General features: G+C 35.7%; 1 protein-coding gene across 1 annotated transcript; it reads right to left on the bottom strand.

Annotated features, from left to right (window-relative positions):
* Nucleotides 1-17006: 17006 nt before the first annotated feature.
* On the bottom strand, nt 17007-20409 carry LOC142555023 (E3 SUMO-protein ligase MMS21-like). Its single transcript, XM_075665659.1, has 7 exons — nt 20263-20409; nt 20104-20175; nt 19739-19849; nt 19534-19644; nt 18143-18282; nt 17631-17716; nt 17007-17541 (listed from the first exon to the last, which is right to left on the bottom strand). Exons 1-7 carry the CDS (start codon nt 20356-20358, stop codon nt 17399-17401), a joined length of 759 nt encoding a protein of 252 aa, XP_075521774.1. The 5' UTR covers nt 20359-20409; the 3' UTR covers nt 17007-17398.
* Between the last annotated feature and the right edge of the window lie 3505 nt (nt 20410-23914).

Below are 23914 nucleotides of genomic sequence, written 5' to 3'. Positions count from 1 at the left end.
GAGAGATGCGCGGACACGAGACGAAGATCCAGAGTGCGAAGAACAATCACAAATACGAAGAACAACGGATCTGGGGACGGAGACGACACTTCGGATTTGTCATCTATTCCTTCGCTTTTATATTTTCTTGTATTTCGATGTCTAAGCCTTCGAACATGTGTTGTTCTTATTTAGAATTCGTCATGAACTAATTTTCTAGTCTAGAGAATGACGTAACTTTGTTGATACGATGATTTGACGCAATTATTTATTTGATCGAATTCCGCTCTTGTTTAATTGTGTTCTCTATGTTATTTTACTACAATTAACTAGCCATAAAATGTGTGTTGTTTGATTAATTCTATAACTCGGGAGAGGGACTAGCATTATAAATCATTAGAGACACATCGTTGAATGTTTATATCGTTCGGAAGGCGTATAACTTTAGCGAGGCTTAGGTAAGAACATTGTTTGCATTTATCATTTAAACTTAGATTTTATTAGGATTAATAGAATCGAAGTTTTATTGATACGATTTATTCGTCACTTGGGAAAGAGGGAATAAAATAATTAAGTGTTCTTGGTCATTAAATAATTGGAATTCATGAATATAAATTTAACTGGGAATAATTATCGTGGAAACTTGGTGAAATCATTTCTCTAGATACTTTCTCTCATTGTTATTTCTCAACTCGGTGATTAGATTAATTCTTTGTTTTCAATTAATTCGATTAAGCAAACCAAATCTCTTTTGATTTTTCTAAATAAAGATGAGACTATTATAATTACAAGTATTGATATAATTTTAGTTTACACTCCTCGTGGGATCGATATCTGTACTCAAACCAGTACAAAAACTTGTTGCGTAGGATTCAGCCGCCTTGGGAAAGAGACATACGAGCAAAAAGCCGTTTTGAAGAGAAAAACACACAGGAGAGAGGCGCGGACACGAGACGAAGATCCAGATTGCGAAGAACAATCACAAATATGAAGAATGACGGATCTGGAGACGGAGACGACACTTCGGATTTGTCATCTATTCCTTCGCTTTTATATTTTCTTGTATTTCGATGTCTAAGCCTTCGAACATATGTTTTTCTTATTTAGAATTCGTCATGAACTAATTTTCTAGTCTAGAGAATGACGTAACTTTGTTGATACGATGATTTGACGCAATGATTTATTTGATCGAATTCCGCTCTTGTTTAATTGTGTTCTCTATGTTATTTTACTACAATTAACTAGCCATAAATTGTGTGTTGTTTGATTAATTCTATAACTCGGGAGAGGGACTAGCATTATAAATCATTAGAGACACATCGTTGAATATTTATATCGTTCGGAAGGTGTATAACTTTAGCGAGGCTTAGGTAAGAACATTGTTTGCATTTATCAATTAAACTTAGATTTTATTAGGATTAATTGAATCGAAGTTTGATTGATACAATTTATTCGTCACTTGGGAAAGAGGAAATTAAATAATTAAGTGTTCTTGGTCATGGAATAATTTGAATTCATGAATATAAATTTAACTGGGAATAATTATCGTGGAAACTTGGTGAAATCATTTCTCTAGATACTTTCTCTCATTGTTATTTCTCAACTCGGTGATTAGATTAATTCTTTGTTTTCAATTAATTCGATTATGCAAACCAAATCTCTTTTAATTATTATAAATAAAGTTGAGACTATTATAATTACAAGCAATGATATAATTTTAGTTTAACACTTCTCGTGGGATCGATATCTGTATTCAAACCAGTACAAAAACTTGTTGCATAGGATTCAGCCGCCTTGGGAAAGAGACATACGAGCAAAAAGACGTTTTGAAGAGAAAAACACACGGGAGAGATGCGCGGACACGAGACGAAGATCCAGAGTGCGAAGAACAATCACAAATACGAAGAACAACGGATCTGGGGACGGAGACGACACTTCGGATTTGTCATCTATTCCTTCGCTTTTATATTTTCTTGTATTTCGATGTCTAAGCCTTCGAACATGTGTTGTTCTTATTTATAATTCGTCATGAACTAATTTTCTAGTCTAGAGAATGACGTAACTTTGTTGATACGATGATTTGACGCAATTATTTATTTGATCGAATTCCGCTCTTGTTTAATTGTGTTCTCTGTGTTATTTTACTACAATTAACTGGCCATAAATTGTGTGCTGTTTGATTAATTCTATAACTCGGGAGAGGGACTAGCATTATAGATCATTAGAGACACATCGTTGAATGTTTATATCGTTCGGAAGGCGTATAACTTTAGCGAGGCTTAGGTAAGAACATTGTCTGCATTTATCATTTAAACTTAGATTTTATTAGGATTAATAGAATCGAAGTTTTATTGATACAATTTATTCGTCACTTGGGAAAGGGGGAATAAAATAATTAAGTGTTCTTGGTCATTAAATAATTGGAATTCATGAATATAAATTTAACTGGGAATAATTATCGTGGAAACTTGGTGAAATCATTTCTCTAGATACTTTCTCTCATTGTTATTTCTCAACTCGGTGATTAGATTAATTCTTTGTTTTCAATTAATTCGATTAAGCAAACCAAATCTCTTTTGATTTTTCTAAATAAAGATGAGACTATTATAATTACAAGTATTGATATAATTTTAGTTTACACTCCTCGTGGGATCGATATCTGTACTCAAACCAGTACAAAAACTTGTTGCGTAGGATTCAGCCGCCTTGGGAAAGAGACATACGAGCAAAAAGCCGTTTTGAAGAGAAAAACACACAGGAGAGAGGCGCGGACACGAGACGAAGATCCAGATTGCGAAGAACAATCACAAATATGAAGAATGACGGATCTGGAGACGGAGACGACACTTCGGATTTGTCATCTATTCCTTCGCTTTTATATTTTCTTGTATTTCGATGTCTAAGCCTTCGAACATATGTTTTTCTTATTTAGAATTCGTCATGAACTAATTTTCTAGTCTAGAGAATGACGTAACTTTGTTGATACGATGATTTGACGCAATGATTTATTTGATCGAATTCCGCTCTTGTTTAATTGTGTTCTCTATGTTATTTTACTACAATTAACTAGCCATAAATTGTGTGTTGTTTGATTAATTCTATAACTCGGGAGAGGGACTAGCATTATAAATCATTAGAGACACATCGTTGAATATTTATATCGTTCGGAAGGTGTATAACTTTAGCGAGGCTTAGGTAAGAACATTGTTTGCATTTATCAATTAAACTTAGATTTTATTAGGATTAATTGAATCGAAGTTTGATTGATACAATTTATTCGTCACTTGGGAAAGAGGAAATTAAATAATTAAGTGTTCTTGGTCATGGAATAATTTGAATTCATGAATATAAATTTAACTGGGAATAATTATCGTGAAAACTTGGTGAAATCATTTCTCTAGATACTTTCTCTCATTGTTATTTCTCAACTCGGTGATTAGATTAATTCTTTGTTTTCAATTAATTCGATTATGCAAACCAAATCTCTTTTAATTATTATAAATAAAGTTGAGACTATTATAATTACAAGCAATGATATAATTTTAGTTTAACACTTCTCGTGGGATCGATATCTGTATTCAAACCAGTACAAAAACTTGTTGCATAGGATTCAGCCGCCTTGGGAAAGAGACATATGAGCAAAAAGACGTTTTGAAGAGAAAAACACACGGGAGAGATGCGCGGACACGAGACGAAGATCCAGAGTGCGAAGAACAATCACAAATACGAAGAACAACGGATCTGGGGACGGAGACGACACTTCGGATTTGTCATCTATTCCTTTGCTTTTATATTTTCTTGTATTTCGATGTCTAAGCCTTCGAACATGTGTTGTTCTTATTTAGAATTCGTCATGAACTAATTTTCTAGTCTAGAGAATGACGTAACTTTGTTGATACGATGATTTGACGCAATTATTTATTTGATTGAATTCCGCTCTTGTTTAATTGTGTTCTCTGTGTTATTTTACTACAATTAACTGGCCATAAATTGTGTGCTGTTTGATTAATTCTATAACTCGGGAGAGGGACTAGGATTATAGATCATTAGAGACACATCGTTGAATGTTTATATCGTTCGGAAGGTGTATAATTTTAGCGAGGCTTAGGTAAGAACATTGTTTGCATTTATCAATTAAACTTAGATTTTATTAGGATTAATTGAATCGAAGTTTGATTGATACAATTCATTCGTCAATTGGGAAAGGGGGAATAAAATAATTAAGTGTTCTTGGTAATCAAATAATTGGAATTCATGAATATAAATTTAACTGGGAATAATTATCGTAGAAACTTGGTGAAATCATTTCTCTAGATACTTTCTCTCATTGTTATTTCTCAACTCGGTGATTAGATTAATTCTTTGTTTTCAATTAATTCGATTAAGCAAACCAAATCTCTTTTGATATTTCTAAATAAAGATGAGACTATTATAATTACAAGTATTGATATAATTTTAGTTTACACTCCTCGTGGGATCGATATCTGTACTCAAACCAGTACAAAAACTTGTTGCGTAGGATTCAGCCGCCTTGGGAAAGAGACATACGAGCAAAAAGCCGTTTTGAAGAGAAAAACACACAGGAGAGAGGCGCGGACACGAGACGAAGATCCAGATTGCGAAGAACAATCACAAATATGAAGAATGACGGATCTGGAGACGGAGACGACACTTCGGATTTGTCATCTATTCCTTTGCTTTTATATTTTCTTGTATTTCGATGTCTAAGCCTTCGAACATATGTTTTTCTTATTTAGAATTCGTCATGAACTAATTTTCTAGTCTAGAGAATGACGTAACTTTGTTGATACGATGATTTGACGCAATGATTTATTTGATCGAATTCCGCTCTTGTTTAATTGTGTTCTCTATGTTATTTTACTACAATTAACTAGCCATAAATTGTGTGTTGTTTGATTAATTCTATAACTCGGGAGAGGGACTAGCATTATAAATCATTAGAGACACATCGTTGAATATTTATATCGTTCGGAAGGTGTATAACTTTAGCGAGGCTTAGGTAAGAACATTGTTTGCATTTATCAATTAAACTTAGATTTTATTAGGATTAATTGAATCGAAGTTTGATTGATACAATTTATTCGTCACTTGGGAAAGAGGAAATTAAATAATTAAGTGTTCTTGGTCATGGAATAATTTGAATTCATGAATATAAATTTAACTGGGAATAATTATCGTGGAAACTTGGTGAAATCATTTCTCTAGATACTTTCTCTCATTGTTATTTCTCAACTCGGTGATTAGATTAATTCTTTGTTTTCAATTAATTCGATTATGCAAACCAAATCTCTTTTAATTATTATAAATAAAGTTGAGACTATTATAATTACAAGCAATGATATAATTTTAGTTTAACACTTCTCGTGGGATCGATATCTGTATTCAAACCAGTACAAAAACTTGTTGCATAGGATTCAGCCGCCTTGGGAAAGAGACATATGAGCAAAAAGACGTTTTGAAGAGAAAAACACACGGGAGAGATGCGCGGACACGAGACGAAGATCCAGAGTGCGAAGAACAATCACAAATACGAAGAACAACGGATCTGGGGACGGAGACGACACTTCGGATTTGTCATCTATTCCTTTGCTTTTATATTTTCTTGTATTTCGATGTCTAAGCCTTCGAACATGTGTTGTTCTTATTTAGAATTCGTCATGAACTAATTTTCTAGTCTAGAGAATGACGTAACTTTGTTGATACGATGATTTGACGCAATTATTTATTTGATTGAATTCCGCTCTTGTTTAATTGTGTTCTCTGTGTTATTTTACTACAATTAACTGGCCATAAATTGTGTGCTGTTTGATTAATTCTATAACTCGGGAGAGGGACTAGGATTATAGATCATTAGAGACACATCGTTGAATGTTTATATCGTTCGGAAGGTGTATAATTTTAGCGAGGCTTAGGTAAGAACATTGTTTGCATTTATCAATTAAACTTAGATTTTATTAGGATTAATTGAATCGAAGTTTGATTGATACAATTCATTCGTCAATTGGGAAAGGGGGAATAAAATAATTAAGTGTTCTTGGTAATCAAATAATTGGAATTCATGAATATAAATTTACTGGGAATAATTATCGTAGAAACTTGGTGAAATCATTTCTCTAGATACTTTCTCTCATTGTTATTTCTCAACTCGGTGATTAGATTAATTCTTTGTTTTCAATTAATTCGATTAAGCAAACCAAATCTCTTTTGATTTTTCTAAATAAAGATGAGACTATTATAATTACAAGTATTGATATAATTTTAGTTTACACTCCTCGTGGGATCGATATCTGTACTTAAACCAGTACAAAAACTTGACACCGTATACTTGCGGTAGTAAAAAAATATGCAACAAGTTTTTGGCGCCGTTGCTGGGGAATGTCAAATTTTGAATTTATATCAGTATTGTTAACAATTAGTCTAGATTTTAATTTAGAGCTTTTTATTTTTTACTTTATAATGATTGAGTTTTTCATTTTTTCTGCTTGACAGTGCATACTAAGATCGCAAAATCCTGACTTGCTTATTTTTGATCCGGAGATCGAAAGAACTGCGAGAAGATTAAGAAAAGCAAGAAGAGACGTGATCAATTCAATGGCTGAACACAGAGAGAATGACATACAAAACCCGCCAGAGGCTATACCTATCAGAGATCACTTCCGACCAGTGATGAACAATCATTACTCTGGTAATGCAAGAGGGACCATCAATGCCAATAATTTCGAGTTGAAGCCTGCTCTGATCAATATGGTTCAGCAAAACCAGTTTGCTGGAACTGCCACTTCTGATCATCATGTTCATTTGAGGACATTCCTGGAGATCACGGATACGGTAAAAATTAATAATTTTCTGATGATATTATTAGATTGCGTTTGTTTCCATTTTCTCTCAGGGACCAAGCAAGAGGATGGCTTCAGTCGCTTCCTTTGGGGAGTATCACAACATGGCAAGAGTTGGCAACAAAATTCCTGGCGAAGTATTTTCCTCCTGCAAAGTAGGCAGACTAATTTTGAGCAACTCTATGATGCGTGGGAAAGATACAAGGAGCTATTGTGAAAGTGCCCGAACCATGGTTTTGAAGACTGGGTGCAAATTGAATTATTCTACAACGGTCTGAATTGGCAAACAAGAGGAACATTGGATGCTGCAGCTGGTGGCACGATCTTTGCTAAATCTCCCGAGCAAGCTTATGACTTGCTTGAACAGATGACGATAAATAGCTACCAGTGGCCGTCTGAAAGGGCAGGAGTAAAAAGGACAGCTGGATCACTCACTGCTCAGGTATCTGCATTGACCACTCAAATTACAGCTATGAATAAGGTGAGCACATCAGAGACTGAGAGTCCATCGATTTTTGCTGAAGAACAATCTCTTCCTGAAGAAGCTCAGTATATCAACAACAGAAATTTTGGAGGATTTGGCGGATATCGAGGTAACCCTCCCCCTAACACTTATCATCTTGTTTTGAGAAACCATGAAAACTTTTCATATGCAAATAATAAGAATGTGTTGAATCCTCCACCGGGGTTCAATACATCAAAGGGGGAAGGAAAGCCTTCGTTTGAGGATTTGGTAGGAACATTTGTTGTTGAATCTGAAAAAAAGATGGCAAGGACTGAGTCTCGTCTTGACAATATGGAGACTCACATAGGAAATATGGAAGCCACAATGAAATCTTTGGAGACGCAAATTGGGCAGTTGGCCAATGCTTTGAGAGATCAGAACAGGGGTCAATTTCCTAGTAACACAGAAGTTAATCCAAAAGAGCAGTGCAAGGCAGTCACTTTAAAGAGTGGAAAGGAATTGGAGGTACAAAGTCCCAAAGAGTGAGTGGAAAGTGAGAAGACAGTTGAAGAAGGTGAAACTGAGACATCTAAAGCTGAAGTTGAAGTTGAACAACCTCCAGTATTTAAGCCGGCTCTTCCATACCCTCAGAGGTTCAAAAAAAAGAATTTGGATGATCAGTTTGCAAAATTCTTACAGATTTTTAAGAAGATACACATCAACATACCATTTGTTGACGCTTTGGAGAAAATGCCGAATTATGCAAAATTTATTAAAGATGTGATGTCTAAGAAAAGGAAACTGTGAAGCTGACTGAAGAGTGTAGCGCCATTTTGCAAAAGAAGCTACCACAAAAATTAAAAGATCCAGGGAGTTCTACTATTCCTTGCTTTATTGGTGGTTCTAAATGTAGTAAAGCTTTATGTAATTTAGGAGCAAGTATTAATTTGATGCCATTTTCTATTTACAGGGAATTGGATCTTGGAGAGGTTAAACCAACTACTATCACCTTATAGCTTGCAGACAGAAGTCTCACGTATCCACGTGGGATCGTCGAGGATGTACTGGTAAAAGTAGATAAATTTATTTTTCCTGCTGACTTTGTGATTTTAGATATGGAAGAGGATCAAGGCGCTCCATTAATCTTTGAGAGACCGTTTCTGGCGACTAGAAGGGCATTGATAGATGTGCATAAGGGTGAACTCACCTTGAGAGTTGGTGGATAAGCAGTCATTTTTAACATCTATCACGCCATGAAGGGATCGAATGAGGTAAGCACTTGTAAAAGTATTGATGTTATAGATTCATGTGTGTCTCTTGAATGTGCAGGAACTAGGGATCCTTTGGAGAGCTGTTTGATAAGTGCTGCAGGAACTGTTGATGAAGACAATTGGGAAGTGAAAGAACAAATGGTGGCTCTTGAGGCACTGCAAAAAGAAAGGAGAAAAGATGCACCGCTTGAGGAGTTCAATATAAATGAGAAAATTGTGGTAAAACCACCTTCCCCTGACTTGAAGGAACTGCCAAGCTACCTTTGCTATGCATTTTTAGGTAAGAAGTCTATATATCTGGTAATTATCTCTTCCTCTCTTACATGTGCTGAAAAAGATAAATTATTCAGAGTGTTGAGGAAATATAAAAATGCGTTAGGATGGTCGATTTCTGATATTAGGGGAATTAGCCCTACTATATGCATGCATAAAATTTTAATGGAGGAGTCGTATACTCCTTATGTGGATCATCAGAGGAGGCTAAATCCAGCCATGAAGGAGGTAGTGAAAAATGAAGTGTTGAAATTGTTAAATGCTGGTGTGATTTATGCTATTTCTGATAGTAGTTGGGTGTCCCCTGTGCAAGTTGTACCAAAAAAGGGTGGGATAACTGTGGTTAGAAATGAAAATGATGAACTAATATTTACTCGTACTGTAACTGGTTGGCGAGTATGTATTGATTATAGAAAGTTGAACAATGCCACACGTAAAGATCATTTTCCACTTCATTTTATTGACCAAATGCTTGATAGACTTGCTGGTTATTGTCATTATTGTTTTTTAGATGGTTATTCAGGTTATAACCAAATTGGTATAGCGCCAGAAGATCAGGAGAAGACTACTTTTACGTGTCCCTATGGCACGTTTGCTTTTAGGAGAATGCATTTTGGGCTATGCAATGCACCTGCCACTTTCAGAGGTGCATGATGGCCATATTTGCAGATATGGTGGAGGAAATAATGGAAGTCTTCATGGATGACTTTTCGGTATTTGGTTCTTCGTTTGATCAATGTTTATATAACTTATCCCTTGTTTTGCAGAGATGCCAGGAAAAGAACTTAGTTCTTAACTGGGAGAAATGTCACTTTATGGTCCAAGAGGGCATTGTTCTTGGACATAAAGTGTCTTCTAGGGGATTAGAGGTAGATAGAGCCAAGGTGGTTGCAATCGAAAAATTTCCCCCACCAAAGAACGTCAAAGGAATAAGGAGATTCCTAGGACATGTAGGGTTTTATCGTAGATTTATTAAAGATTTTTCTAAGATCACTAAACTCTTATGTAATTTACTCGAAAAAGAGTCCACTTTTGTATTTGATGATGATTGTTTGCAGGCATTTGAGAAGATCAAGAAGGCGTTAGTCACTGCACCGATTATGATAGTACCGGACTGGAAGGAGCCCTTTGAGCTAATGTGTGATACAAGTGATTATGAAGTAGGCGCTGTCTTGGGCCAAAGAAGGGAAAAGATGTTTAGGGCAATTTACTACTCAAGCCGCACAATGGATGCCGCACAGCAAAATTACACTACAACTGAGAAGGAGATGCTTGCAGTAGTGTTTGCTTTCGACAAATTCAGGCCCTATTTGATCGGCACAAAGGTAGTTGTTTTTACTGACCATGCATCTATTCGCTACATATTCGTCAAGAAGGATGCAAAACCACGTTTGATAAGGTGGATTTTGCTACTACAAGAATTTGACTTCGAGGTCAAAGATAAGAAAAGAAGTGAGAATCAAGTGGCTGACCACTTGTCGAGACTTGAGCTGGAGGAGAAGAAAGAAGAGGGAGCTATATAGGAAACCTTTCCGGATGAGCAGCTCTTCGAGGTAAACTCTTACTTCCTTGGTTTGCTAATATTGCTAATTTTTTGTCTTGAGGCATCCTTCCTCCAGATTTGAGCTATCATCAAAAAAAGAAGTTCGTCCATGATATCAAGTTCTTTTATTGGGATGATCCATTTGTGTATAAGAGGTGTTCTGACCAAGTGATTAGGAGATGCGTGGAGGGTATTGAAGCACATCAAATTCTGGAGAAATGTCATTCTTCACCATATGGTGGACATTTTGGAGCGTCAAGAACAACAGCTAATGTATTGTAATCTGGTTTTTATTGGCCTAGTTTGTTAAAAGATAGTTATACCTTAGTTAAATCATGTGATAGATGCCAGAGGTTAGGAAACATCTCCAGGCATCACGAATTACCACTGACAAATGTCTTGGAAGTGGAACTTTTTGACGTTTGGGGCATTGATTTCATGGGACCCTTTCCCAATTCTTTTGGTTATTCTTATATTTTATTAGCTGTGGATTATGTTTCGAAATGAGTGGAAGCAATCGCCACCAATACTAATGACGCTCGTGTTGTAGCTAAATTCGTGCATAAGAACATCTTCACGAGGTTTGGAACACCGAGAGCCATCATAAGTGACGAAGGTACGCATTTTTGCAATAGGATTTTCAACTCACTTTTGGCTAAATATAGTGTGAAGCACAAAGTGGCACTAGCATATCATCCTCAGTCGAATGGACAAGCTAAAATATCCAACCGGGAAATTAAACAAATACTGAAAAGACTGTCAACACTAATCAAAAGGATTGGGCCATTAAGTTGGATCACGCATTATGGGTTTATCGGACTGCATTCAAGACCCCTATTGGGATGTCACCGTACCGGCTGGTTTTTGGTAAAGCATGTCACCTGCCGCTAGAATTGGAGCACAAAGCATGTTGGACAGTGAAGAAGTTAAACTTTGATTTAAAAGCTTCTGGCGATATCCGAAAACTACAGTTAAATGTGATGGATGAATTTCGAAATGAAGCATATGAGAATGCCAAGATCTACAAAGAACAAACCAAGAAGTGGCATAACAAGATCATTGTGCGAATAAAATTTGAACCAGGACAACAAGTGCTGCTTTATAATTCTCGTCTCAGACTATTTCCAGGAAAGTTGAAATCAAGGTGGTCAGGACCGTTTATAGTGGAGGCAGTGCAACCATACGGAGCAATCGAACTCAAATGCAATGATGGTAGAATGTTTAAGGTGAATGGTCAGCGAGTGAAACACTATTTTGGAAACGAAGTGCGGAACATGGACAATATCTCACTGGCCGAATCTACTTAAGGCATAACTGAGTCGAGCTGACGACGTTAAACCAAGCGCTTGTTGGGAGGCAACCCAACCAGTATCTTTCATTGCTTTCGTTTTCTTTATTTGCTTCTATTCTATTTTCAGTAGTAATTTTGTCCTTACATTTTTTATGTTATTGAACTCCGCATATGACGATCAGATATTGACATGTGTTTTATTGTGCAGATAAAAGTTGAACCAGGCGTCAATCGGAGTATATAAAAAAAATTTGAAGATGCAGACTTAATCGCGCCACCGCGCGACATCACGTGCAGCAGCGCGCTCAGACAGTGGGCATCGAGAAAGATAGACACGTGCGGCCACGCAAGATCACGCGCATAGGCGCGCGCCCCGATCAGAACTGAAAGACCAGAAGCGCGCGCGCAGTCGCGCCACATCACGCGCAACCACGCGCGCTCAATTATTTCAGATGGACAGAGACGCGCGCGCAGCCGCGCCACTTCATGCGCGACCGCGCGCGCAGCGCACCAGGGCAACTACAAAACCGCATATCAGCACCTCCCCTCCTTATTTCCTCCTTCACAAACCCTACACTCCTCCTTTACAAATCCTCTCCAACACAAACACTCCATCCCCTCCACCAATTCCAACTCAAACACTTCCACAACCCTTCAAATCAAAAAAACACTCATCACCTACACTCAACCACCACTCAACATTTCCACCACCACCAGACTGGCCACCACAGTACCCATCACCAGATCTACCACCGCCGCAGCCCATGGACGAGGATGATGAAGATGCTGCGGACGAAAACTTGAGCAATGAGTTCTGACACTCGTGCGTGAGGTATGTGTTGTCACATTTATCGTTTAAATTATACATTGAGGACAATGCATGCTGTAAGTTTGGGGGGGTCATTTGCTTTGCGTATTGATTGTTTGAGTTGTTAATTCATTGTTAGTTTAGTTATTTTCTGCACAGTAGCTAGAATTCTCGTATTTCGAAAAAAAAACAAAAAAAATTGTTTATTTATTTATTGCTTGCTAGTTTTGTTAGGAAGAGTCATGGATACGTCATTGTGTGGCCTATGATGAAAATGAAATCGTGGTTGTAATGCATATATGTATTCATTATAACTTGGGAGTCACAAATATTTTTGCATGGCCATGTTTGTTGATACTATCAATGCTTGGAGACAATTTACATACCTGTGATGCTAAATAGACAATAGAGATTTGAATTTTAATATTTCTCACATGACATTAACTGAAATATTTGCAAACACAGAAATGACCTAGGCAATCTTTCTCAATGTCTTTGGGCCTGTTTCATTGTTATTATCGTTCGTTAGCCCATTGAGCCTCGAGTAGATTGAGATGCTTGATTTTTCTTTGTACACCTATCTCATAAATCTTTTTATTGAAAAATGCATGTGATTGGGTTGTATGAGTTGACCTATGGATTGATGGAAATCTAGAACTTGCTTGAACACTTTCGAGGTGAAATACGGATAATATGTGATATAGGAATTATTTAAGCAATCTTTGGAACCGTTTGAGCCTTGGATCCTACCAAATAAACATGAAATATCTCTAGTGTCCCATGTTGAGCCTATTTAAAAAAAATCAAGTGGTGTGTGTCAATGACATGCAATTAGCCCCCACTTGTATCTATTCTACATTCCACAACAACTACCTAATAAAGCTTATACACTTATTATTCTACCTAATTTTGAGAGAAATAAGTTCATGGATGTTGTAATGATTCATATACTTCTTGAAGACAAAAAAATGTACAAAAAGGAGTTGAAAAAGAGACCGAAAAGAAGAAAAAAAAAAATCAAAGGAATGAATCAAAAAGTGGTGAAAAAGGAAAATATGGGAAATGGAGGATATGATTGGGAGAAAAACAATAAAGTGATGGTGAATGAAAGGAAAGTGAAAATGATGAAGATTCGTTTATTTCTCTCAAATTTTGATTTCCATACCTTTTATTGTAGCCATGAGCCATAGCCTAACATTACAAGCCTACAAGACCTATTAACCTTGTCACATCTATCCAATATACTAGTGTAGAAAATTTGTTCAAGTCAAGCCTATGGATACCTGAGAAACATTGTTAGCAAGTATGGACTTTAATAATTGGCATGTGAGCATCTCATGGTGCGACAACATTTTTTGGTATACTTTTGTTGAATATCTATTGAACCAAATAATCACCAATAAAGTCCTTTGAGATCTGTGTAAGTGAATTTGTATATTAATGAAGTGTGAGTTAAACTGAACTGAAAATCTCTTGAGCTTATATGTGTTGTAAATTTATTTGAGCATTTGATTGGGTAAATGAACATTACATATCACACACGCACGTGACTCTTGAGTAATTATGAATTACATAAAAATGGATTAGTCGGAGGCCAAGATCAATGGTTGCATATCCATGACTGTTAGTCGTTATCATTACTTGTTGATTAAGTTCCTGTTTTAATTTCATTTTGCTCGGGACTAGCAAAAGTTCAAGTTTGGGGGGTTTGATAAGCGAAAGATTTGCACTTAATTTATATAAGAATCCTTATTGAATTATGTTAGTTTCGAACGGAATTATGCGTTTTTGGTTTTGTTTTTGTTGTCATTTCGGGAAAGGAAAAAAGAGTGCACACGAAACCAAGTAGAGTCAACCGCGCGCGCAGTATCCAGAAATTTTATAAATTTGCGCGGATCCTAGGTTAAAGGGGGATTCAGCCGCCTTCGGAAAGAGACATATGAGCAAAAAGCCGTTTTGAAGAGAAAAACACACGGGAGAGATGCGCGGACACGAGACGAAGATCCGGAGTGCGAAGAACAATAACAAACGAAGAATGACGGATCTGGGGACGGAGACGACACTTCGGATTTTTCATCTATTCCTTCGCTTTTATATTTTCTTTTTTTTCGATGTCTAAGCCTTCGAACATGTGTTGTTCTTATTTAGAATTCGTCATGAACTAATTTTCTAGTCTAGAGAATGACGTAACTTTGTTGATACGATGATTTGACGCAATGATTTATTTGATTGAATTCCGCTCTTGTTTAATTGTGTTCTCTGTGTTATTTTACTACAATTTACTGGCCATAAATTGTGTGTTGTTTGATTAATTCTATAACTCGGGAGAGGGACTAGGATTATAGATTATTAGAGACACATCGTTGAATGTTTATATCGTTCGGAAGGCGTATAACTTTAGCGAGGCATAGGTAAGAATATTGTTTGCATTTATCAATTAAACTTAGATTTTATTAGGATTAATTGAATCGAAATTTGACCGATACAATTTATTCGTCACTTGGGAAAGGGGGAATAAAATAATTATGTGTTCTTGGTCATTAAATAATTGGAATTCATGAATATAAATTTACTGGGAATAATTATCGTGGTAACTTGGTGAAATCATTTCTCTAGATACTTTCTCTCATTGTTAATTCTCAACTCGGTGATTAGATTAATTGTTTGTTTTCAATTAATTCGATTAAGCAAACCAAATATCTTTTGATTATTCTAAATAAAGTTGAGACTATTATAATTACAAGTATTGATATAATTTTAGTTTACACTCCTCGTGGGATCGATATCTGTACTCAAACCGTACAAAAACTTGACGCTGTATACTTGCGGTAGTGAAAAAAATACGCAACATCAGCCTTCAAATAGATATCATGTAATTCAAGACTATACAGAGCTTGACGATATATCTTCTATGTGCCTTGATTGTTAAACTAGTCTACCCTTATAAATCGTTCTTTAAATAGGGTAGGCATTCTTCCAACTATCTCACTAAGAGATTTTCTTTCTTCAACTGACTCCTTGACTTCTGCTGAAGTCGTGTTCCAAGAGATTTTAACTGATCTCATCAGACTCATTTCTAAAAGTTTAATGAATCCTTTTTTGTTGAGATCAAGTGTGTCGGCTGCAATTCTCATAGACGATGTCCTGTCATCTATGAGATCTTCTCTATTTTTGAAATCCAGTACATCAAAGTTAAGCATAACTCCATAAGGATGTATTTGTTCTAAACATACTTCTCATTAGGTGTTTGGTGCAATGGAATTTGATTTCTCCTTAACCTTGTTACCGCTGAGTTTGCTTATCCACCTACTTGAACATCTGTTTGGGGTCCTCTCATATTTGTATTATCATATCCCACAATTTCCATTGGTGGTTCATGAAAAAGATGACCAAATTTTTGAGAGAGGTTCGCTCCTTGTTGGATTAATTTTCAGGTCTACGACCTTGAGATTCACAAAAGTCTCTGCAAGATCTTGAAGATCTTCTAGACCAATCATTTTTATACTTGTCACCAACTTAATTTCTTTTTCAAGACAATTTTAATCATATTGATCATTTGTTCTTCGTTGGTTAAAGGTTTTGGCTTTACCTTGGCCTTCTCTCTTTTGTGTAATAAGGGTTCAATACCAAATGACGGTGGTAACCTTCTTTCCAAAATCTTTTTACTAGAATTTTGTTGTTGTTCTAGAGCTTGGATTTTTGTTTCAATATTTTTTAATATTCCAAAAATTTCTTCTTATTTTTCAAGGATTTTTTCTATTTTATGTGGTACATAATATAGCTGACTGTCATAGTTCTGTACCGTCTTTTGAATCTCTCTAACATCTCCGGATAGTTCAGAGAAATCCGAGACTAGTTCTAGGAACATATTATTTTGAATCAAAAGTTTTCTTTAGGACTCTGATGTGTTTTTCTTTGCACCTGATGTCTAACATTGGTTAGTTATTCTTGTAAATATTACAAACTATTGGAATAAATCATGTAAATATTTAATCTCGAACATATGTTCGGATCCATAATGTTTTAGAACATCTCCTCCTCAAGCTTTTAATTACACAGTAATAATAACATTGTACGTTTGAAATAATTTTACATTGGCTCTGATATAATTTATGATCCAATTGTAACATCAAGGATATTTTTGATCACTTTGTCAAAATTGACGAGTTCAGACTAAGATTTTAAGTTTTTGAGGGTCAATCCTACGTTGAAACTTGAATCGATGATTTTTCCCAAATTTACCCTTAATATTATAAAATTGGTTTTTAAAATTGTAATTTTAAAAAGAAAAATAATATAGTTGTTTTGAACTTTGAAAAATATGTATTCGATTTTGGAGACAAAAATCTTAACAATACGGTGAAAATTAGTATAGATAAATATATCTATTATAATTTTTTTAAGATTAAAATTATTTGTCAAATGAGTATTAAACAATTATCAATAATTCATTTAATAATTTGATAATTACCAATAATTTATGAACTAAATCGGTTTTATTTCAATTTAAATAAATATGTATATATCGAATTTTTTCAGTACTCAAACCGAGCTTCTACTGCTGTACATAAAACATTATTGCTCGCAACGAATATGTTTTGTTGTACTAAAGAAGAGTGTCAAGATGAACAAACTACGCAATACCATGAGAAATTGTCACAATAAGAGCACCATACACATCAACATTTTTGTGTTCTTTAATCATACATCACCGAATGACGATTTTTCCTGAGAAACTGCGTTTTAGATTTGCCGATAATATTTGACATTAGGGTAAGAGATGAGCACCGTTTCACATTCTTGATTTCAGTCATTAGCCGAAAAATGGGAGTTCCACACTTGTAGCAGCTTACAATGGACTAAAATCTTGATTGGCACGGTTAAAATGTTCTCTAGTGATCAGATAATGTAGTCGGAATACCGTCCACGGGCTAATCTTCATCATCAAGGTGAGTAAAATCTTCTATCATATCAGCCCTCGTAGATTGTTCGTTCATTGAGCGTAATTCTTCAATTTCTATCAGAAGAAGTGGGTCACATAACACTGTATTCTCCCGCAATGGTTTTGGGCAACCTGAAACAAGAAATCACATTGCACAATACAAACTCGATAAGTTCTCTTTCGCTTAAGTTTTACTTTATAAATAATGATGCACGAAATACCTGTCGCAGGACATCGACCCTGTGCGTCATTGGATCTTATATGGCGCAGGATAGCTTCCTTTTCATATATGTGCTTGCAGTCCAGGCTGCCGACAAAGCAAAAAATTAAATCAAACAAGTTGGTGTGTATTTTTTCTTAACAAGAAGTAATTCAGTGTATATAGACTAAGTTTTCAGGTCCCACTGGATGATAAACCAACAATCTAATGGGCCAGTGCGGCAGCATTATAACCAACACAAAAACAGCATGTTTTTTTACATCTTTAAAATAAAAATAGGTAAGCATAAGCGCGGCACTTTAACTTCTTGTTTGTCAACAAGTAGGTATTAAAATAGGGTGAACAAAAGTCATACGTCATTTGGAGAAGTGTTTCAAAAACCTGATGCAGCTGGATAAAATCACTTTTTTTCCCAAAAAACATTGTTACTGCCGATGAATAGTCTTTATTCCCTGCTAAAGATTTCCTAAATGGAGAAAGCTAATTCATCACAAAGCTAGAGAAAAAGAACACCTTCGAACAGGATCTTTTAGTTCAATGACAGGCTTTCCAGTCAATGGGCAAGTAACATTCAAAAGATTGCACTCTGTGCTTGTCATTACAATGTCCTCCAGTTCGTCACCTGGCAGAGGCTGTCCTGTGTGATGAACATTCTGCATAAAACCACGAAAAATCACAAGTAATTTAGAAGAGCTATTTTATATTTGACAAAAACTTAAATTATTTATAGTGCAGCCGATGAAATTTTCATGTCTTTCAGAAGCAAGAGAAGTTTTGTTGAAGTTGTCATGAATTCAGTTAAAAGATAGCGCTAGAGAGAGAGGACAAAGTGTGAAGATCGCAAATACCGTGACCTCGACTTGGTTTTTGGTGCTTTTACCGACTGCATCTGGCAATAGAGAAATAACAGGATGTATGGAAACAACAAGCACTTTATTATCTTCTCATGTTGATTTCTGAATCCACTGGATGAAAATTGGGATCGTTTGGTAAATCACACCCTTATGTTAAAAATGCATGGGCTACCGTTTGATATTGCACACAACAAAATATGGTTTTTCGGGGGGAATCTAATGCAGCCTTTTATCATTGGTTACTATGAAACTTCATACGTTGTTTCTTTCTACTAGGTGTCTATGAGTATCAAAATTTCAACTATTAATGGTTTTTATGTTCAAGCTTCTACAACTCATAAAATATTAACCATCTTTCTTGGGATAACAAGAATTTAAACATGTCTCTCAAAAAAAATCCAATTCCACATTGGATAGACTATCATATTATCTTTTGAGCTTCGTTTGACCATAATTCAAAATTTATCAAGTGGAGAAGGCCATCGTATCTATGATCACTTTTGAGTGTGTGCCTATACATGTCTATGGTTGCAGGCAGATGTGGATAAGCAAAACCTAACTAAACCATTGAGCTCAATGCCTAATACAGAGGAAGCGAGATATATATATATACACTGTTGTCATTCACCAAATTTATGTACAAAGCCGGTTTTCTAGTTGTTAGTCCTTGATCCAAAATCCAAATAAAGTAGAAGAAGAGATATATATACACTGCTGTCATTCACCAAACTTTTGTACAAAGCCGGTTTTCTAGTTGTTCGTCCTTGATCCAAAATCCAATAAAGTAGAGAAACAGGATTGACAAAAAATTCCGGACTACGCACATAAATCTGAAGGCCCAGTACTATACACAAGCTTTTAATATTCTATGAGGCATATACGATAATTCTACAGGCTAAAAGTTAAACTTTAGATAGGAACAAAATAGTATCACTCAAGGAAAGAAAACTGAGTATAGAAAAGGATCAATAAGATTAAACCAAAAAAAGGTGATTACTTATCCAGATTATGATCGAAAAGAAAAACCGAAGACCGTGATTATAAGGATACCCAGATAGCTTCACGGAACTGCCGCAAAATTGGATTGTTCTTTGTAGCAGATGCAGAAGCAGCCTTTAGTCTCTCGACTTTATCATCCAACAACTTACTAAAATTTCTTGGCTGCAATCCCAAATAACAGGTGATATGAAGACAAATCATCAGCTACAACAAAACCAAATTTGAAAACAGACTACAATTTTCGTTAAACTATTACCTCCACCCCTGGCTGGAATTCATTTCCAACAGATTGGATAGCATTGGAAAGTTGAGTACAGTTATCTGAGGCTTCCAACAATTCTAGGACACCATCCTCGAGCTTCTTAACCTACAATATCATTAGATTAAGGATACCCTACATTTGAAACCCAATATATTCGTGAATTCCAATAATCCGAAACAAAGGTTACCAACAAGACAAAATGAAAGAAGCAAATTGGCCAACACAAACCCAAAATTAAAAGTTATTTATTACAAAGCAATATACACAGCTACGCAACTTTCTAAGCACTTAGAATTAAAAAAATCCAAAATCTCCCAACAGCTACAAAATTGTGATAGGGTTTAAGCATTGGATGATACCATTTCGGATTCATGGTCTCTCTCCAGGTCGACAGCGATTTCTTTCATCATAATCAACGCCTTCCTAATTTCCTGAATCCACAGACAAAATTGAAAAGGAAATAATTTTATAAAATTACAAAGAAGCAGGGGTTGATAAATCTGAGCAGTTCTGCTTACCGCTAATATTGTTTGATTGTCAGAAAAAAGTGTTGAAGACGCTGATTTGATTCTTCCATGAGCGGCGTTACTCCGAGGAGCAGAGGTCGACGCCATCGTAGATTTCACTATTTGGAGTTTCGAATCTAATTTTATTTTTAAAAATAAAAATCCATGTTTAAAAATCTTTAAATTAAATATAATAATACAAAATAAAATAAAAAAGAGTCACTTTTGTTGCATACTTGTGATCTATTTCAAATTTTGACTCATAGCACAATTTCACAATTTCAAATTTTAAAAAGTGATGTAATAATTTTAAATTTTATTATTTTATTAGGGTTAAATTTTTTTAATTTTAAAATATATAATGTGACATCGTAAAAAGTCACATACTACTGCCAAATTATTTGTATTTAAATATTAAATCAAAATAAATTATAATTACACGATGTCACGCTTCAAATTAATAAAAAATATCATGCAGTTCTCTTGCATTTACGGTTAAGTTGCCTACGTATCTTCTTAAGGTATGGAGGAATGAAATCTCACGTAGTTCCCCTACTTTTTAACATTTCCTACTTTTAGAAGTGGCGTGACTCAATCATTTTCATTACTTGTTCCTGTAGTAGTAGTTCTTTCGGTATCGAAATCTTGTTGTTAATCCTTGATCCTTTTTCTTGTACTCTTTTTGCAGCTCATGTCCGTCCAACCACCTAGCAATGCTTGAGCTTCTAAGGAATTTGGATTTAATTTTGACCATCTTACACCTAAAATATTACCATGTGCGGTAAATTCTTGCTTCACAACAACAATTTACATCGGACATGCTAAGATCTCATTTATTATGATTGATAAAATCGGAAAACTTTGCGTCTTTTATAACCACCAGTTCAAAACATTTAGTTCTTGTTCACAATCTGTTTAACTAAAATCAAAAGAAGTCGTACAATAATTCTCAAGTTCATGTTTGGAACTTGACAATCTTTCGGAGCGTTTAATTTGTTCTTTTGACACAAGTTATACTTTTGTGAGTTTAAACTGCTAAAGAACCAGTTTTAGTTTTTTGTGATTTTGATTCATTTTCTTTTACATCATATTTTATATTATATTCTTTATAAATTTCATACAAATTATTTATAACTCGACTTACTATCAACGAAAGATCGAGTAAACAATAATCTTTAATAGGAATTGTCACATCATAGTACATTGTGAACATTCCAATTAAAACATCTACTTCGCATCTAGGATATAAAACGAAAACGACAAAGCCAAAACTTCAAGATTTACTTTTTAAGTTGCATACATATCCTCTTTTAGTGTAGAGGAATCAAAGTCTACATACTTCTCTAACCTTTTAATCTTTCTTACTTTTGGAAGTGGCGGGACTCAATCACTTCCTATAACGTCCAAAAAATCAATCCACGTAAACCACATGCATGCAATGGAGACCGGGGACGACCAAGATAAAATAATTTTTTTCATTTAATATTTTAAAGGCGTATTAATATGATTAAATTTTTCTAAAAATATTAGAGTCCAAATTATTTTACGAGACGAGATCGGTTTTATCCGAGAAGCCGGTTTTGGTCAAGCGAATGGCTTTTAAAGGCTCAAAAAATATTATTTTTGAAAACAAATTTTGTAAACTTTTATTTTTTAATTAAATAAGTATTATTGAGCCTAATTTACCTAAGATTAGAAGGCTCAATTAATCCTAAACTAGAAAGCTCAAAACCCTAGCCCATTAACAAATGAATTTTCGAAAAAATAAATAGAATATTAGGGTTCTTTGAACTCCATCCAGCCGTACACTTGCACACACAACACCCACAAATTTTCGAAACTAGGAGAGGAAAAATTCAAGGATTCTCGTCGTCCGTTCGTCCCCTTTCGTAGCCCAAGCCAATGATCGTATATTTGAGCGTTTTAAACGCAAAGACACACTTCTAAACTCTTTTGATGCACCATTCAAAACATGTTATGCATGTCTTATGTATTTTGACATGAAAAATATCTGAGTTCAAATCATTTATATTTTGGATGATTATCTCCAAGGTTTTGATGATTTTACGATTCGTTTGTTAACGTTATGAATTCTAAGGGACATACTGCCAATATATGATGATTAAGCGATGGAAAAAAGTTCATTTAGGGATGATATGAAGGCTGGACATGAAAAAAACGGGAGCCATGCATGGTTAGGGTTAAAGACTAGGGTTTCGTGGAGTTTTTGTTTTAAGGGCTTGGCTAAGGGGGGGGCAGCCACATCAAGGCTTGGGCAGGGACCTGTTCTGGTTGCGACTCGAGGCTAGGAAGAGTCTGGGGGGGCTTGACTTGTGGCTGGGTGAGAGGAGGCCATGCGCAAACCCTAGGAGTACCTTGGGCTCGCGTGCGGCTTGTTTATGGAAGTGGTGCGTGGCTCGGGTAGAACTGGCTAGGCTGGTCCAGTAGGGTCTAGGGAGGATGGCTAGGGGTCGGGACGGGGCCTAATGCAGCCATGGTCCATGGTGGCTTGAGAAGGTTGGGGCCGCGACTTTGGAAAAATGAGGATAGGTGCGCGCGGATTGGCAGAAGCTTGGGCTGGTTTAGTGCTGGTCTAGGCTAGGTCGATTAGAGTCCAGGAGGGTTTGGGAATTGTTTGGTCCAAGGTGGCTCGATTCGCGTGAGGTAAGGGCTTGTCTTAGGGTTTAGGGTTCGGTTTTGAGGCTAGGAGAAGAAGCAGTTCGAATCATGGTCTACAGGGGTTGGTTCATGGTTCACGGGGGTGTTTTAGGTATAAAAAGTCTACGTTTAATGTTTGGGAAGAAAATATTGAGTTTTGAATTAATTCAGGATTAAAATGTTTCATGGTTTAGTAATTAAGGAAATAAATCGAAAGACTCGGGTTTACGTCTAAGAAAAATATAAGAAATTAATTTTAAACTTATATGATGGTTTGGGATATGCTCGAGTCGATAAAAAAAAGAAAACGTCAAAAATCGAGAATTTTAGGGCCCAAGGGCAAAATGATCATTTTACATTCGGAGTAGTACGAAAGGCTTAGCAGTGTCCCGAAGAATCGTAATATATGATAAATGATATTTTAAAACTTTTGTGATGAAAATATAGAATTTTACGATTTATGATATATCTGTGCAGTTTTTACTGTTAAAATGCTATTTTTCGAATGTGGAAATGACACGATATTTTTTTATTAAAAAGAAAAGAAAAAATATTTTGAAGGATGTGAATTGACTGTGACAAAAAAAGATATGATATATGATTATTGGGAATATCATGAGGCAGAAGTCCCCAGAGGGAGCCCGTTTACGGAAGAAGGCCCTAGAGGGAGGCAAATGATCGTATTTCCATTTTCGTCGATGCCCCTCGTCCCCATGTGCAATGATGAGCTAAGACTGATCAGTCGATGACTGACGATTTCGGTTATGAATAAATCTAGCAAGCGGACTAGGTCAAGTAATAGTAATTGGATTATGAGTCTAAGTATCGTACCTACAAAGATCAATGTTTAAATATTTGAATATGTAATGCCCGAATTTGAAAAAAAAATGTAAAAAAAATTTACTGTTCACAGTTACTATTTAAGCGCTGTGGCGCTAGAATAGTGACGCCTATGCGCTAATAGTTCGGGATTTTTGGCGCTGAGGCGCTAGAAAGTGGCGTTGCG

This window comes from Primulina tabacum, chromosome 9 (assembly GCF_025594145.1).
Source record: "Primulina tabacum isolate GXHZ01 chromosome 9, ASM2559414v2, whole genome shotgun sequence".
Lineage (NCBI taxonomy): Eukaryota > Viridiplantae > Streptophyta > Magnoliopsida > Lamiales > Gesneriaceae > Primulina > Primulina tabacum.
Note: the sequence above shows the minus strand (reverse complement) of the source record. Positions and strands in the feature narration are given on the sequence as shown.